This window comes from Chlorocebus sabaeus, chromosome 24 (assembly GCF_047675955.1).
Source record: "Chlorocebus sabaeus isolate Y175 chromosome 24, mChlSab1.0.hap1, whole genome shotgun sequence".
NCBI lineage: Eukaryota > Metazoa > Chordata > Mammalia > Primates > Cercopithecidae > Chlorocebus > Chlorocebus sabaeus.
In genome coordinates, this window is record NC_132927.1 from 23,773,861 (window position 1) to 23,793,479 (window position 19,619).

The following is a 19,619-nucleotide window of genomic DNA, read 5'->3' on the forward strand; positions in this document are numbered from 1 at the left end:
GGAGTTTTGAGACCAACCTGGCCAACATGGGGAAACCCCGTCTCTATTAAAAATACAAAAATTAGCCAGGGGTAGTGGTGTTTGCCTATAATCCCAACTACTCAGTACACTGAGACAGGAGAACCGCTTGAACCTGAGAGGCAGAGGTTGCAGTTAGCCGAAATTGTGCCACTGCACTCCAGCCTGAGCGACAGAGTGAGCCACTGTCTAAACATATATATACACACACACACACATATATGTATATATGTATATATTTTATTATATTAATTTTATTATATAAATTATATCTATTTTATCACATAGTATATATAAAACAATATATTATATAATATATTAAATATGTTATATTTTATATATTATACATTGAATATTATGTTATATTTTATATATTATTTAATATATTATATATTAAATAATATATTTTATATATAATATTATATATTACATATTTATATATTATTTATATTTTTTACATATATAGTAAAGCCGTAGAAGGTAAAATGGAATGGAATTGGTACAGAAAAGAATAACAGAAAGGTGTAGACTAATGTAATTTTGTTAATGCTAAAAAGAGCATTTTGAAGCTGTCCAGTGGAATATTGACCATCCTATTTATATAAGGGCAAGAGGGAAAAAGAGAGAAGAAGGAGACAGAGAGTACACTAAACTAACACTTCATACTAAGGACAAAATGATTTCCTGATGATTAAATTGTCAAATACATAAATGACTATAAGCTGTCAGAAAAACAAATCTTAAATGGATATAAGGAGATCTTGCTAAAGTAGCTACAAAACTCATAAGCCAAAAATGATTCCTCTTTTCAAAACAAAAACCTGAGAACAAAAGTATCATAAACAATCTTAAAACACAAGTAACACCCTGGGAGGTGCAATTGGCAACATGTTTATCAGCAATTGAATTTATTTATGTAGTATATTTGTCTTCACAAGTCTACAAGAAGGAGCAAACTAGCAAGAAAAGAGAAGACCAGTAAATAGAGATGTACAAATGACTGATAAACATGCGGGAAAATGTTCAAATTGGCTAGTGATTTAAAATGCAAATTTAAATTGCAATTGAGTGTAATTTACTTTCTTCCATCAAATTGACAAAAATAAAAAAATAAAAAAAACACTCCCATTGAGAAAGCAAGTAAAGGTCCCTTTCAACTTCGGCTAAATAATTCCATTTTGAGGAGGGAATCTAAGATACAGCAATGCTACCATACATTTCACAAAGATGTACATACAGGCAACACAAACATATACCCTACAAGTATTCATCGGATTGTTTATAACAGTGACCATCTGTAAGTAATTCCATGATGAACAACACAGCAGCAATTATACACATTTGAGAGTACTCACAGCAAAATTCAGTGCACCCATACAAAGAACTATTCAGCCTGAGCGAAGACAATGATCCAAGCCACTGGTTCAAACTTTAGCATACATCAGATTCACTTGGAGGGCTTGCTAAAACATGAATTGCTGGCCCCAATGCAGGGATTTCTAATGTGAAGTGATCTGGAATTTTCATTGTTAATCAATTATCTCCAGAAACCACACATTAAGAACTACCAGGCTAGACCCATACTTGGTGTTTTGGACACATGGCCAAGTGAAAAATTCTAGTCATAGAATAATACTTTTCATTATCTCATTTATTAAAAATTGAAAATGGAACATGAACATAAATAATTATATAAAAGAAATGCATCGAACAAGAACTGAAAGGTGATATGCCAAACTATTACTTCTGGGAAGCAGGGCAGGTCGGAAGGAGAAGAGAAACATTTATGTTAAATATCCTACTATTTAAGTCATTTACAAGAAGACTATATTTATAATGTATTTAAATTATTGATGTGATACTTTTGAGAAAGGAGAAAGAGGAAGGGAAAGGAGGGGAGGGGAGGGCAGGGCAGGGCAGGCAAGGAAAGGGAAGGGAAGGGAAGGAAAAGGAAGGGAAGGGAAGGGAAGGAAAGGGAAGGGAAGAGATGCAGAGAGGGGAAGAAAGAGGGTAGCTGAATTCTGAAGCTGTAGACATCTAGAGTTTGTACTAGATTATTAGATTTACTGGCAAACTCTTTCTTTCTTACTTCTTCATGTATCTTCGTAATAAACCCTCATTAAACGAGGTAGTCTGAACATAGTTCTATTCCTTGCAACCTAAAAAGGCTAATTAACAGAGATGTATAGGCTGTGCAGAGCAATAACACACAAAAAAATACTGAAATTGATTTAAATGCATCTAATTTAAAGCAGGATATAGGAATACTAAAACCAGTTTTAAAACCTACTTATTTTCATACCTACATATCCAAATATAGATCTTAGAGTTGATGCTCCTAAATTACTGAAAAATAATAAAGCCAACATATGTTTCTATTACATGCTGACACAATGCTTATGTACCAAGAAAGTATAGTTGTATTTGTATGTATGTGTGTGTGTATATATATGTATATGTATATATATACACACACAGAATATATGTGTGTATATATATCCATAATATAAATTTAACTCTCGAAAGGATTCTATGATACAAGATAGTTATTATCATCCCGGAAATATAAAAAAGAAAACTGAGGCAAAGAAAGCTGGGAGATTATGGAACTTTTCCAAGGTCACACTGTTAGTCCTGGTGGAGCCAGAGTTACATCCAGACAGTCTGGTTCCAGCATCATGCTCTCAACTATTGCATCGTACTGACCTCCTTCACTTGTTTTATTTTCTTTGGATACATCAATACCTTCAGGCCACTACCTATCACTAAACAATACACCATAAAAAATTAAAGAGGCTAGAAAAAAATGCTCTCTACAATAATTTTGGAAATAAACAATCTTTATGACTCTTACTGCTAGAAGAATAGGTAGCAGATTAAGAAATCTGCTGATGAGTGAATGAGGAACCTCTCTCTTCCACTGCATTTCCAACTATCATACTCAGATTAGACAAGCAAGAAAGTCATTCCAGCTTTCTGATATCAGCCAACAAAAATCATCCTGAGGACCAGCTGCCACTAGCATGCCCTTTAGACTTTGGCCAGAATGCCAAGCCCCAGCTGTTCTGTCAGCCTTCCTTATACAGTTTGTTGACAATGAAGAGGCCCAGTTAATTTTTCAACTGGCAATATAAGCTGAAACTGATTCACCTGCAAACACCTTAATTAATTCTAGGAATAAAAAGATACTGATGCCAAAAGAATACATTTTTCTTAGGATCAAAATACATTGAAATGTTTCCCAAAAATGGAACTGCTTAGGGAAAAAAAAAAAAAAATGAATGATCTTCTACTTCGTTTCAGAACTTAATCTAGTTTGTCTTGAGGTCAAAGATTGTACTCCTGATTGTGAATAATAAAAAGGGAAAATGTATGGAGAAAATGGGAAATTTCCAATATTAAAGGGACAGGAGGATGGAGAGAGAAGCAGCAGAGCAACACCTGGGGTGTGTTAGAAACAGAGATAAGAAGTTGATTTTTTAAATATAATTTGGAGTTCAGAAGGTGTAAATTTAGTACACTCAGTGAAGGACTAATGGGAGCCTCAGTGAATCTTCTCTTGCCATAAATTGCCTCTCATAAAGCTCTTCACGGCTTCTTTTAAATATGTTTGGACCCTCCTGTTTAGATCCCAACTTTTGACTCTGAAATTTCTATTCCATGTCTACAAAACAAAACATATAATCAAATTATAACAACACTGTATTTTCTTTGAGTTAATATTATCTTGAGTTAAGTCTATCATTGTTTAAATTTTTGGTAACATTATTTTAACTGGACATTGTTTTCTGTATAAATTTTAAAATGAAAATGCTTCACATATCCATTTCCTTGTTTCAAATTTTAACAATTATCAGTCATCAGTCTGTCCTTGTATGTTGTCTTTTGGAATCATTTTTTTTTCTATCGAGCGTAATTATCCTGGCTCAAATTGTGTTTATCTAGATTTCATTAAGACAATTGTATTCTTTAATCCATTTTCATTTAATAGCAAATGTTATAATTTGAAATTTTAGTTATGAGTTTTCCTTTTTTAACATTTTTAATAATTATTCTTTCTAGATTACTTTTGTTCTTTTTCATTTTACCAACAGCATGAGTTTTATTAAGCATATTTTACCATTTCTGTTTTAACCATGGTCTTGTCTATTTAATGCTTCATTCTGTGATGCTTTATATGCGTATTTTTATCATTTCAGAGTCAAAATGGTAAATAAAAAGATCCTTGAGTTAAGGATCTGTCAGTAAGAGTCAAGAATGGCAGAAGTTAAAAACAGGGTTAAAATTGTGAGTTCATAAAATTTCCACATTACTCTTCACTTTTCCCTCTGTAGCTTTGTTAGCTGGATTTTTTTTTCCTGTAACACAAATACTTAAAATATGTAACTTTATCTACTAAATGAGACTACTTTTCCTACCATAGTGCTTGTGTTGATTACAAATCTGAATTTTGAGCTAGTAAGGTTATTGACAATAAGAATTAGCAATTTTTGAGTAAAATATCCTCAATATTCTGCATCTAAATTAGATTGCTGCATCATATATATATATATATATATATATATATATATATATACCTAAACATATTATCTTCTATCTAACTATTTTGTTCTTACAGATATTTTGTTTTCTCTCTCTGTTGCCCAAACAGGAGTGTGGTGGTACTGTCATGACAACCTACAGCCTTGATCTCCTGGGCTTAAGTGATCCTTCCACGTCAGCCTCCAGAGTAGCAGAGACTACGGGTGTGCACCACCAGGCCCAGCTAATTTTTAATTTTTTTTTTTTTTTTTTGTAGAGACAAAAAGCTGGTCACCAGCTTCTGGCCTCAAGTGATCCTCTTGCCTCAGCCTCACAAAGTGCTGAGGTTGTAAGCATGAGCCACCACCATGTAAATGCCTTTACATATTGTTGTAATTTTAGTGCCCTTTAAAAGTCTCCATTTTTATTGCTTCTATAAAATTAGCTTAAGAAAGGTGTAGCTGATGATTCTGAAGGCCTGAGTGCATACAGTATCTGCAACTGTTTGTTTTTCAAGGTTTTCTATGAATAAAATGACTAGGAGTAAGAAAAGTACATGTGACCTCATGCTTCACATTCTTCAGAACAAATACCTCTCGGTTGCAATTATGTCATCATGAAATCATGTTCCACGTTTTAAAATAAACTCATTGCCATATGAATTGTTATCCTACTGAGATATTTTTGTAGTTGTCTGTTTAACAGCTTCCTTAGAAGTGTCTTCTACATTTCCCATAATACCAAAACAAAAATTTCTTTTTTCATCTTATACACAAAAATAGCTCAAGTTTGAATGTTCTGAAATCCACACTCTTGTCCTGCATTGCACATATACTTGCACTTGAGTTACAAACACACACCCCCACACACACAGTTTTAGCTAAATATTCTAAAATATATACTTTTTGACTTCCAAGAAAAGTCTGAGAGTGTTTTCTCCAGTGTCACAGTTCGGGACTCACCTGTGGACGTGGATGTCCTGTGACTAGACAAGTCAACTCTAGGGTTTCTCCTTCCCGGATAGTGTAGACCCTTTCAGAGTAGCGCTCCTCTTCAATGTTACAGGCCAAGCCTGAGTGCACAATACGAACCGTAGGAGGAGCTGTCGAGTCAGGAAGAAGAGAGACAAGATACATGAAAAGGTAAGTAAGTGCTCTGCTCATGAACCATCTTGACTATAAAAGCAATTCTTATTAGACTTCACCATAGTCAGATTAGTCAGGTTCATCAGTCTTAACACCTCCCCAAGGCATTAAAGATTTTACTGGAAGAAATCTTCAAATTTATCTAACAGTGACCAAAACATTTCCAGGGGAACAAGGTAGTGGAAGAACATTGGTGCCTCAAGAAACCACCATCAATACAAGACCACATGATAAAACTTGATTGTTAAAATGTGAGAAGGTCCCTTCCTTTCTGAGTTCAATCAAACTTTAATATAATAAGGAATATTGCACAAAAAATATGTAGTGCAAAAGAAAGAAGACAATTGGAAGAGAAAAGGGAATTTAAATTGAAGACATTGACATTTGTCTATTAATTATTTAAGCCATGTAGCGCACAAGATAAGAAGCTCACGAATAAGATGATTTGGTTTTCAGGAAGTGAAAACCAACTTAATTTACCATACTTACAGACATCTGTATTGATGTAAACAAAGTACGATTCTTGATTAAGCCATGGAAGAAGACAATATACCATTGTTGCCTGAGTCTAAAATTCTGATTCAAAAGAAACTTCATTAGCATAAAGCTACCCAAATTTCTAAATATAATTTTCTCCTACTTCAGTGCCAAGGGGCCAATAAACTTTAACTAACACTCCTTGACTTATATATCATTGGGAACAACTACATGGAAACTTTCTGTGGGTCATGAGAAGTACTTAGCTAATAAGATATGGTGCTTGCCATCAAGTAAATTATTGACAGCTACTAGCTTCAAATTGGAGATCATCTCATTTTGTGAACTCAGCATTTTTGTTTGTAATGCATTTTGGAGTGAAAGAGAATGATTATTTCAGTTAAAGGGAAGTGGAAAGGTTATATCTACATATAAATGACAGTGATCTTAAGAATTTCCTGATAGATATTTCGACCTAAACAGTAGTATTACTAGCAGAGGTTGTGATTGCTTAAAAATTAATGCCAGTGCCAGCATATTAGGAATGTTTTGTTTAACATTAAAGACGATGGATCTTATAGAATTTTAAAATATATTTGGTGATTCTACGGAAGAAAAAAAGATTATAAGGCCAACTCATGAAAAAATTCATTCTGGGAAAATCTGTGTTCTGAAAGTAAAATAGAATAGTTTTCAATATCTACTATTTTGTTTTATATAATGTAAATGCGCAGTCTACCCACAGAGCTTAATAATTGACATCAGGGCATATTTCATTATCTTTCTCAATATCAGGCAGAAACTGGAAGATGGAAAAGCCCACTTATGATTAATAAAACAACTGGCTATGTCCAGCTCTTTCTAGGTACCAAAGCATAATCCTGTTACTCAACCTTGAAACTCAGAACCCTGTTTCCAATATGCATAATCAAAATGACAAGTAAAAGTTTCCAATAATAGGATAAGAACAAAAGAGTACTTCTAGAAAAGTGGCCTTGACACTAAATATGCATAATAAACGCCCCTCAAGAACTTGTTAAAAATACAAATTTCAAAGGTGTTCAGAGACCTGATATATCTCCAAGAAACCCCAGGAATCTGCATTTTTACCAAACACTCAGATAGCTACAATGACAGACCTATATAGACTAGGTTCTGGGTATTATATTTGTTAGCTAAAGAAAAATACTCCAAGGAATAAAATATCCTTTTCCTCTGTCTTTTTAAAGTAACTAAACTTTCTGCTATGCATCATTTCACTGATTTGAAAAATTAAACGATGTTTAAGTCAAATGTCCAGTTTGGTCTATGAAACCAATTTATTAAAAATTTTCCATCATGTCTCTGGACTCTGTCTAGACATTGTAATAATTTGTTTGATTTTATGACATTAGAAATCCTTATCTTTGGTGTTTCTCTCAGTGCTCTGATATGTTTCACACCACATTTCCCACAAATCATTTCAGGCAGTGATCAAATTTGGACTTCAATTTAGATAAGTAATACTAGTGAGGTACTTATATTTAGACATCTGTCTAATATAGTCATATCCATATTATAGAGGTTAACAAACTGATGAAAATCTATAAATGTTTGCAAAACAAAATAAAATAAATTTTCAATAGAAAATACAGATCCATTATCTTAAAATATATTTTCATGCTAAATTTAGCTTCATACGTGATAGCCCACACGTTTATTAATATACCTAATTATATAGTGACATGACATCTTTTCCAGACTAATTTACACTTGTTATTTTTGTTTTAATTTCAAATCAATGTTTAGTATTGTTATTTTTAAGGTATATCTTTCAAAAACATCATTATGCAAATAAGTAGCTTTATTTAAACCACTTAAATTATACAGTAAGCACACTGTGACATTTACAAGGGTTAATTTTCTGCTATTTTTTTCTATATTATAACACATTCTTGGAAAAGGTAATTGCCTGCATACTGCAGTCATCATGAACCTACCACCTCTCCTGTAGGAGGGTGGAATATTCCACCAAATTTTAAGTGTGGAAGTTGTCTTCCTCTTAGTATTCATTAAAATATGTGCTCAATATTTTAGCTGCTCAATGATAAGGAGAGTATTTTAGAAGCTTCCTTTAATTCTTTTGTTTGCACAAAGCTCACTTGAAAGGACCTTAGAGTTCATATAGGTCAGTGCTCTCATCTCCCGATTAGGAAAGAAAAGTCTGAGGACATCAAATGATGTCACAATCCTGTGGCTAGTTGTGGCTAAATGAGACCAGAGCCACTGGCCTATTGTTCTTTTCACTACTTGATGCTCTCTATTTAAACTATGTCTGTCATAGTTAAATTTGTGTTCTAAATAACTCCCAAACTAGACCCAGACCTAGACCAGGCTAGGGGTATAAAAAACGACTGAGAAACTGTTAATAAAGCAGTTAGAGCACCATAAACTAGATTAAGAATGTAAGTAGCAGAATTGCTCCAAACTTAACCAAACTTAACAATAGACTGTTGCCCCAGTTCATCATCCTACCTTCAGTACCTGCCAAATCCATGACATCTCACAATAATCAAAGTAGTATTTTGAAATTTCTATTTACATTATGTTGTTTCTCTGCTTAAAAACCTACAATATCTCCCTATGACATTTCATAGAGTCCTAATCGCTTCACATGAGTGCATTTAGGCCCTCTGGCAAGGGTCCTCACGCTTACCATCCAACTAGAAGCCCCATTTCTCTGTAATATCAGGCTATCCTCAGGGAGAATGCAAAGAACCTTGAGATTTCGAGTCTTTGCTTATAATGTTTTCCCATCTAAGATTCCCACACCAATAATTGGACCCATGTTCCTGATATCTTCTTGGATTACTTATCAATGATTATCTTCTCTTTTATTCCAGGAGGTATGTGTTTATTGCTTTGTGATTTTCCTTTCTCTTAACATTCAAACACGATAGTAAGCATCTCAGTGCCAGATTGAGCATCATTTTTGGCATCATCCCCATATCATGTAATTCACAGCACAGAGGAGGTATTTATTAACTAATTGAGTTTTAGTTTCTATTTTAGCAACTATCACTATAATGACATCAACTTCTTACTTTAGCAAAATATCAACTATTATGGCAGTGCATTTGCTTACTTTAAATATAGATGCAATTTGCAGTTTTATACCTGAAGCAAGACATCTCTGATCCTCTGCCTTGTTGGTAAAAAACCTCAATTCATCATCCTTAAATTGGACTAAAGGTTATGATCTCCTTTGCCCTGTAGAGTCAGCAATGAATTACAATGTTAAAATATTGCATGAGACTCATATTCATCCAAATTTTCTTGAAGTAAACCAAATCTCATTATGTAAAATCTTTCCTAACACTAATCATATCAACTGTCTTAATCTGAGGATATTTTGGCTTTGGGTTGAAGAGGTCGCCTAAAAGGGCAAAAGAGAGACATTCTTTTATCTTGCTAGAATATACTTTTGAAAGTTAAACCAAATTCACTCTGGAGAAAGAGTACAAATAAATTATTCTACAATGACAACAACCAGGGGCATTTTAATCCTTTCATCTCATATATAGACTTTCAAGCACATATTTATTGAGCAACTGCGATGGTACGCATGAGACTACGTGCTGGGGATATGATGATTAATGCCATGAGCTGCCCCTGCTAAGGGCTTACAGCCTACTGGGTTTGTCTAAATTATTTAAAATTATATGATAGTTGAACAGGATAGATACTCTAACAGAAGAAAATGAAAAGTACTAAAGAAAGACAAAGCAGAGGATAGCTAAATCTGCCTAGGGAAGTCTAACAAGTTTCGCAAAGTCAGTGACATTTAACCTAAGTTTGGAGAGATTCTCTTGGGAGCAAAAGAGGAAGGAGATTTCAGAGGCAGAAAACAGTGTGTTCAAAGGCAAATCTGAAATATGCCTTTGTAATATGCCAGTGTCTATTGTGTTTCTGAAATAACCATGTAAAAAATGTGTACCCTGTAGTTTATCATTTACTTCCTACCTTGCCACTGTACAGCCTTATCAGCTTGCCATTATATCTCAGACACAGGAGAGACACTGGAGAGGCCTGGGAATGGATATCGGAGGAGAGACACATTTTAGAGGTCTTGCTAGATAGGACATGACAATTAACTGAATCTGAGGGTGAGGGAAGAAGTTTATACCCTGACTAGGTGAAAGATGACAATTTTTTTATTTTAATAAGATATTAAATAGGATATTTAAAACAATAAATTTTATTATTTATTTAATATTTTTTAATTTTTATTTTATTTTGATCGCCGTGGAACTCACATTACCTACAGTTGGGGGAAGCTTGAGATGAGGGGTTCTGAGCCCAATTCATGGGGGGTGGAGGGTTGTTGGCATGAGGGCTTAGATGAGAAACATTTTTGATGAAGAAACTTTTTTCAGTAATGGGGATGGTTCCTGAAAAACGTGCTGCTATCAGACATTTATGGTTTTGGTACTAGGAGCTTTCTCTCCTCTAAGAGCTTCAAGTAACAGCCTGGTCTTTTAGTTAAATCCGTCAGATCCCTCATGCAGCTATTCTCTGGGAAGTAAACTTGCCACCAGCATGTTGCTACTCTTCTACACTAGATCAATGTAACGTATGTTCTTGGTTAAAGTCCCAGACCTGTTTAGTTAAGCAGTGTGGAGAGAAGAATGTTCACCGGTCCCTCTCCTAGAAGCTCTAGTGAACAGCTCAGTAAACACTAGATCAATGTAACGTATGTTCTTGGTTAAAGTCCCAGACCTGTTTAGTTAAGCAGTGTGGAGAGAAGAATGTTCACCGGTCCCTCTCCTAGAAGCTCTAGTGAACAGCTCAGTAAACCATGCTGTGCCAGCATTACTCATGTACTAATGGATTTTCTGAAGACAGACACAGAGAGATAGAGAGACAGAGACAGAGAAAGAGGGAGAGAGAGACAGGCAGATCGACAGAGACAGAGAGACAGCCAATACCTTACTGTTGTCACACGGCCAAAGAGTCACTATGTATTACTTACACCATTCTCTTAACTGTCATTCAGTTTTGCTTGTAAAGAAAACATAACGATAATCAAACTTTCCTCCCAGCTTTCTATTGGTTTAAGTGATCATATGCTTTCATAAAACACTTCTCAGTTTTATACAACATGTTACATTTAGCTAATCAGCATTGTCAATGGTTGGTTTCTTCTTTTTATTTCAAAATGTTCAATGTAGCGCATGTATAGTACTTCTAGTACTAGCCACTAATGGTGGCTTCCATTCTTCTTTTCTTTTCTACCTGAGTTTCTGGTTTAAGATATTACATGATATCTCCCCCACCTCCCTTTTTCACAATGATATTCTAAACTGATTTTATATATTTTTTGTGCATACAGTCCTAGTCCATAATTACTCCTGTTGTTGACAACTCCATTGCCTAACATCTTCCTCATTAGCCTAGTTACATGTTTTATCATCAAAAAATTCGACAGGGCCAGCTGCGGTGGCTCATGCCTGTAATCCCAGGACTTTGGGAGGCTGAGGCAGGCAGATCACCTGAGGTCACAAGTTTGAGACCAGCCTGGCCAACACAGTGAAACCCAATCTCTACTGGAAATACAAACATTAGCCAGGCATGGTGGTGGGCCCCTGTAGTCCTAGCTACTTAGGAGGCAGAGGCAGGAGAATCATTTGAACCCAGGAGGCAGAGGTTGCAGTGAGATGAGATCTGAGATGGTGTCACTGCACTCCAGCCTAGGTGACAGAGAGAGATTCTGTCTCAAAACAAACAAACAAACAAACAAAACAGGAAAAAAATACAAAGATTTGAAGAAGAAGGTGAATAATTCAGTTTTGGATGCTGCAGTGAGTTCACCAATAGTTGACAAGTTGTTGCTGGACATTAAGTTTGACAGCTTTCAATGGTAGTCGATGGCTACATAGAATACAGGAGAGTTCCACAGGAGAGCATGTAGAGTGAGAATAAGTCATGATAGAACCATGATAAATATGTATTCTTAACTAGAGAAGTTAAAGAAAGAGACTTAGTGTGATTATAAAGTCAGAGAGGTAGAAGGAGAACAAAGAAAATGAGGTGCTTTTTAAGTTACATGAGTAGACAGCCGAGCACAGTGGACTGTCCAAAAATATTACTTACCACGGAGTTGTCAGTTAAGAGCAGCACAGACAAAAGGTCATTGCCTTTGGGAATTAAGGCAGCATTAGTGAATTTTGACTGAGCTATGGCTGCAGAGAATTGGAGTCAAAGGATGAATGATGTATGGTTTGACTGAGGAAAAAGATCTTAGGTCAAATCAAGCTTGAAGCAAATAGTTAAACTGCTATTTAGGCTTACTCATATGTAAAAAGGAGTGAGAAGTGAAAAACTGAATATTTCAACAATATTGTACTAGAATTTTAGGATTGCAAAGAATCACTACTTTCATCATAAGAAACAACAACTCATTATGTTTACACTTCTAGCACAACTGCAACTTTTTGCCACTACAATATTATTTTCTAGTATCCTTCCACATTCTTCAAAAATAAATTGCTCTAAAAGCCCACTTTTTTTCTTTTCTTTTTTCCCTCTCTTTCTGGTAGTTTATTTTTTTACAAATTCAACTCTGTCAACTTCAGGACCACATATGAAGGAATCTCTCAAAGCTGTTTAATCTCTTCTGTAAAACAATCAAGGCTAATCCTCACAGCATTTAAATACGCTACAGCATATAAATAAGCTTAATGTGTCCCATTAAAAAAAAAACAAAACAAAAAAAAAAACAGAGACAAAACAGTAACATTTATCCTCCTATCATCCTATCAACAGGACTTCTCTTGTCTTTCCTTTACTGTCTAGTGATTAGAAATAATGATACATGTTCACAGCCATCCTCGGCATGTGCTTTGCCCTCCTCAGTCCACTGCAGTCTGGCTCTGCCCTATCATTTGTATTTCTAAAAGAACAGGGCAGGAAAATAGAAGACCACTTTGGTAAATCGCTATTTCTTTTTTTGGTCATTATTGTGAACATTTGCCTCTCCTTCAGCCTTAGCTTACTTGCTTTTACTTCGATACAAAGATCTTTGAAATTACATACTTGCCCTACACTACAACACAATAAAGACTGTTGTTTTATCCCACTGCCCTACTTCCTGCACCCATGAACATAAACACGTATCCAAAAATGCACATAAGCTAATGTTCAACTTGTATATTTATTCAATAATTTCTTCAAAAAACGGTTAAAATCTTTCTGTAATTGTCATTTATGTAATCCCAAATAGAAAAATATTCTGATACATAAACAACATATTATTTTAAGTCAGCCTGCAGATCATTTTATTTGTTTGATTCCATTGGGTATTTTAAACTAACTACAATTTCCACATCAGTGTGAACTTATTTCTCCACTCCCTCTACCAACCTCCCACCGCCATGTTTGGTTAACATTGTATTCCTGTCCACTAGAGGTAAATATTTTTTTGTCCTTAATTTGATGAGTTGTAAAGTGAAAGTAATAAGATCCTACTGATATATTGGATTTAATAAAGAGAAGATCATATGTTTCTCATATGACTTTAGTTGAAAGGCCTTGATTATGAAAGGGTTTTAGTATTTTGTATTATTTCCTTAGTACATGTTGGGTAGCATGGTTATAAAGTAACTGAACCACTCTAAGAGACTGTACGAAGCCCAAAGTAAGGCAATTAAATTAAATCCAGAAGCCTCTGGCTTTAGATGGCAATTATTAATGTTTGCTAAATAATAAAAGTTGACATAATCTTTTAGGTTGATGTTAACCAAGAATTTAAAGAAAAAACTTCAAACTTTTAAGTTAAATTTTAATTTAATTTGTAAATTTAAAGTCAAATGGCCGGGCACGGTGGCTCAAGCCTGTAATCACAGCACTTTGGGAGGCCGAGACGGGCGGATCACGAGGTCAGGAGATCGAGACCATCCTGGCTAACACGGTGAAACCCCGTCTCTACTAAAAAATACAAAAAACTAGCCGGGCGACTTGGCGGGCGCCTGTAGTCCCAGCTACTTGGGAGGCTGAGGCAGGAGAATGGCGTAAACCCAGGAGGCGGAGCTTGCAGTGAGCTGAGATCCGGCCACTGCACTCCAGCCTGGGTGGCAGAGCGAGACTCCGTCTCAAAAAAAAAAAAAAAATTTAAAGTCAAATTACTTGTTTATGTTCAGTATATGGTACATTATTTTGAAAGAGAGATGAAAGTTTGTCATCAAAAGAGAGCAATGACATTCAATAACAATTTAATTTTAAACTTACAGTAAATGTACACTAAATTTTAATGGTAAACAAAAAACCAATTATGTAATTCAAATTCTAATGGTAAAACAATGATAAAAAGCAATCATATTTTCTGTGTAAAAACTATCTTGTTTGACAAGTATTAACTTCATAAAAATTGAATACAAAATTGCAAAATATTATTCTGAATTATCTTCCACAAAACAACATGTGTCCTATTTTTTTAAAATAAAGCACTATCAATTCTAAAAATGTTATTTCATGAAGATTTTCACATTTACAGCTTCAGATTTCATCAGGATTACCTTTATTTGTTTTCATCTAGAAGAGTCGCCTATTAGCATCTAAGCCTAAAACTTCAAAAACCCTTGCATGTTTTAGAGATGGGAAAAAAAAAAAAAGTTTCACTGAATCTAAGGTTCATAACATTCTTTTCAAATACAGCATTTGACAACTTCTGACAAGTGTGCCAGAGAAGAACCATGGGCCATCAAGTCTAGGCAGTCACACATAGCCATCGGTCATCCATGTTCCCTGTCTCTACCTGGCTATTCCCGCCCTAAGTCCCTCACTATGTTCTTCCCAGTAGATTTGACCTGAACCTGGAAGATATTTGAAAGTCCATCAAATATTTAACTAATCTCATATGTTGCTCAAAAGACTTGTATAAACTAAGTGGAATACTCCAACTTGAAGGTAAATATTGTAGGGAACTAAGCTTTCCTCTTCTTTGGTATGAATGTAATATTATATATATATAACATAAATGTGTGTATATAATATATATGTATATATAATATATATAATATATGTATATATAATACATATAATATATATGTGTGTATATATATGTTCCTTTTTTAATATTGGATCCTATGCTACATCCTGAATTGTCTCCAACTAAAGGTTAAATTAGATATTTACGAAATCAGTAAATTTTAGACCAAAAACCCCGTAACTATTCCAGAAATCTTGGCAACTAGGTCATAGACTATAAAACAAACAAACAAACAAACAAACAAAAAAGCAGAGATAAAAACAAGGGAACTTACCTCTTGCTTTTATGGTACCATTTTTTGAAGGTTTTGAAATTTGTACAAGAACATAGCAAAGGAGGGAGAGAAGCTATTATAACACTGCAGGAAAGGATGGCATTTAATCCTTAAAATCTTTGATCAGGTCTTTCCCTCTAAATCAAACTTGTGAAATGGCATCCTGTTAATAGTATCAGAAGCCATATATCATGTGGTCAATGAACTCATCAAGGTTCTTTGAACCAAATCTTCCTTGCCTCTTATAAATTATCACAGCACCTGAAGAGATCAGGACTCCTAAAGGCAGAGGTACTAATGACATCATTTTTTAATCTCTCTGGACTGATATGTATACTTAAATCCTTCTCTAAAATTAAGGGCTCTTCAGTTTTCTTGGAAACATCCATAAAGCCCCAGAAAATACTAACCAAAATGTAATTAGTCTTAGCATTGTGCTCCAACCTTAAGCATAAATTGGGTATTTAGAGAGAGCCGTTATTTCTTCCAGCCTAACTCATCAAGAAAACAAATGAAATTAATATGACAAAAATGAAAACTTCAAATTGCTTTTCCAAGAGTAGCAACAGTAGGCAGAGAATTGTCAGGATCTGGCCTGCCAATGTCCCCACTGTTTCTCTCCACTGAGAAATCACTGCCACTGCCTGTGACTAGCCCCAAGGACAAGTTTCTTAGCCTGTCAGAAAAACATCTTGGATCCCAGGAGAGAGGGATCAGTGAGATAATGGCACATACCCCAAGTCTGGCTCTTTTCTCCTTCTACAAAAGGCAGAAGAACAGTTACCACAAGGTAGAAATGATTCAGACTCCACTGGGGCAATACCCTCATTGACTGCAAACTTAGCAAATACCAAGCACCTGTGTAATTCATGTTATTTTGATGATCTGTAGTCCTCTCTAAAACCCTGAAAATCATGTGTTTTTTATTTCCATTTGAACAAAATTAATATCCCCAGTGAAGGTTTGTGAATTGCCAAAGCTTAGTTTTGATGCCAATTCTGCTTTATGCTAGAAATACATTTTGTGATTTTTTAATATATATATTATAATTTCATTTTACCCTGCTGCATTTCCATTTTTAAAAGTCTAGACATTCCTTTGTGTCTTTGGGGATTTGGGGAGAAAGAATAGAATACAGAAAAAGAATTATAAATCATTTATACTCCAATAAAAAAGATACTCTTATTAAGTTAATTGGTGCCACGAGAATCTAAAGTAAAAACATTTGTCTAAACCACACAATGTGAAACATAAGCAATTATTAGTACATATTATAATTCAGTTCCTAATTTTTAAAATATTAGGCTTTGACAATCTCGTAGATTTATATATAGGAGCTGAATTATCCAAAATTTCTGCTCAAACAATTCAATTTTCATTTATTTGAGGATGGAGTTCCAAAATTGGCTCTGTAAGTATGTATCTCAGTGATTCACATATGTGGCAATGTGGCATGGTACTTCCCAGGAACCTTCTTATACCTGCCATCTTCCAGATTACCTGTAACCTTAGGCTCCCAGGGCTGAGCCTCACACTCTGGCCTCTTCACAAGCACTTGTACCATTTTAGCTTGCAACAGAGCAAGACCCTACTGTCGGTGGTAAAGAGAATATACTTCATTCTCCTGAGTAAATTCATAACCACTCTTATAAGAATTGTCATAATTGTCCTTAATAATGTTAGAGTTTGTTAATAAAATAAACAATATAGGAAATTTGCATTGTCATGGCAGTCCTTTTTGTTTTATAAGGCAGTGGCACCATCACAAGTCACTGTAACCTCTAACCTTCTGAGCTCAAAGGATCTTCCCATCCCAGACTCCTGAGTAGCTAGGACTACAAGGTCACGCCACCCAGCTAATTTGTAAAGGTTTTTTTTTTTTTTTTTTTTTTTTTTTTGTAGAGATAGGGTATTTCTATGTTGCCCACACTGGTCTTGAACTCCTAGTCTCACAAGATCCTCCCACCTCTGCCTCCTGAAGTGCTGGAATTCCAGGCATGAGCCATCATGCCAGGCCTATCACAGAACCTTAGAATCTTAATAATAGTAGAAAATCAAATGGGTGACTCATAACACTTAAATGTACAGGACTTTTTAATTTAATTATATATATATATATATACACACACACACACACCTATTTTCTCTAATACAAACTGCTAATTAATGATATTTCCCTGCAGTTTTTAAACTAATGAAGAAATATTAATACATAAAAAGTAACTAAGCATTACTTGTAGCCATACATCCTCATTGCTAAATGTAAAATTATTTTGCCTAGATTTTCACAACAAAATTTGCACAACTTTAATTTTAAATATTATCTTGGAAATTATTCTATTTTAACCCCAGAGAAGTGATGAGATCATGTTTTTGTTAGATATCAAACCAAATAAGCTATTTAGACTTTAACTGATCTAAGTTGTAAAATGCACGGATCGGTGCCTTTCAAAATATACTTTCTTGTCTGGCTCTGTCATCCAGGCTGGAATGGAGTAGCACTGTCTTGGCTCACTGCAGACTTAACCTCCCAGGCTCAAGCAATCCTCCTGCCTCAGCCTCCCAAGTAGCTGAGAACACAGGCACAAGCCGCCATGACTGGCTAATGTCTTCTTCCTCTCTTTTTTTTTGCTTTTTTTCTTTTTGTAGAGATAGGGTCTCATTGTTATTACCCAGGATGGTCTCAAACACTTGGGCTCAAGCAACTCTCCTGGCTCTGCCTCCCCACATACCGGGATTACAGGCATGAGCCACCATGCCCAACTCAAAATGTACTTTCAAAAACAAGTGGTCTATACATGTTCAATGTTGTTCTATCTAAAGCATTTTTAAAGCAATTTACATAATTCAGTAATTTATTTTTGCCTGAGATATTAGTAAATGTAATAAGTAAAATAATTAATTGGTTACTCCTAATGCTGGAGTAAGTGTAGGAAATATATGCCTCCATACTTACTGGATGAAGTCAGTACAGTTGTAGGGGGAAGCAGTTTGTCAGTGTTGATCCAAATATGAAATATATTTAACTTTTGGCCCATCTCTAAAAAATTACTGTAAGAAGACAAATTGCCAAAAGATACATATATAAGTATGCCCACTGTAATATTTATATTGGGAAAAACTGTCAATAACAGCATATATGGAAAAACATACATTTGTAACTCCAAATATTAAAAATTGAATATTTGTAATATTTCCATTTTACAAATGGAAAAAATATTGACATCATTTGATTTTTAAAAACACAGTTTAAGAGGAGTGTGGAGCGTATAGAGATTGAGTAATCACTGTGGTTTTCAGCAAGCGCTCTAAACTCAGATGTCCAGGTTCAAATCCTCACTCTGACATTAACTGTGTCACACTGGGCAAAATGGTTTGACCTTTCTGTGCCTCTGTTTCTGTATCTGTAAAGTTGATTAATAATTTAACCTTCCACAAAAGATTTTATGAGGATGTGATCATTAATGCTTAATGGAACCATGTCCCACCCATAGTACGCTGGCAGCAGGTGTACACCATTAATATTTTCTAATTTATGTGTAAACTTAGTACATATACAGATAGTATGTACACATAGGAGTTCTCTAAAAAGATGTTCTCAATTTTTTTTTTCTTAAAATGTAATTGTTCAGGCACAGTGGCTCATGCCTGTAATCTCGTACTTTTGGAAGCTGAGGCAGGAGGATAAGGCCATCCTGCACAACATAGCAGGACCTCATCTCGACAAAAGAAAAAAAAAAATAGCTGGACTTGGTGGCATAAGCCTGTAGCTCTAGCTACTTGGGAGGCTTAGGTGGGAGGGTCCCTTGAGCCTAGGAAGTCGAGGCAGCAGTGAGCTATAATTGCACATTGCACTCTAACTTGGGTGACAGCAAGATTCTGTCCCAAAAAAAAAGTGATAATAGAGATAATCATACAAGAGGGAAAAGATATGAACAAGTATAATCATTAAAGTGGTTTTATTTTTTAAATGATTGATAAAATTATAAATATCAAGCAATAAAGCATTAGATTAATAAAATGTGAAAAATCCATAAATAGATTACCATATGACCAATACAAAAATGGTATAGTTTATTGACATGACAAGAAATCCATAATATATTGCTAAGAATAATGTGCATGGTATGACCCCAGGTATGTACTATTGCATACTGTG

At 34.8% G+C, this 19,619-nt stretch overlaps 1 protein-coding gene across 1 annotated transcript in view; it reads right to left on the minus strand.

Annotated features, from left to right (window-relative positions):
* MDGA2 (MAM domain containing glycosylphosphatidylinositol anchor 2) overlaps positions 1–19,619 on the minus strand; it is an 852,475-nt gene that overhangs the window by 458,121 nt on the left and 374,735 nt on the right. Inside the window, exon 2 of the mRNA XM_007986604.3 lies at positions 5,502–5,641. Within this exon, the coding sequence (XP_007984795.2) occupies positions 5,502–5,641 (140 nt within the window). The remainder of the gene's footprint in view (positions 1–5,501; positions 5,642–19,619) is intronic.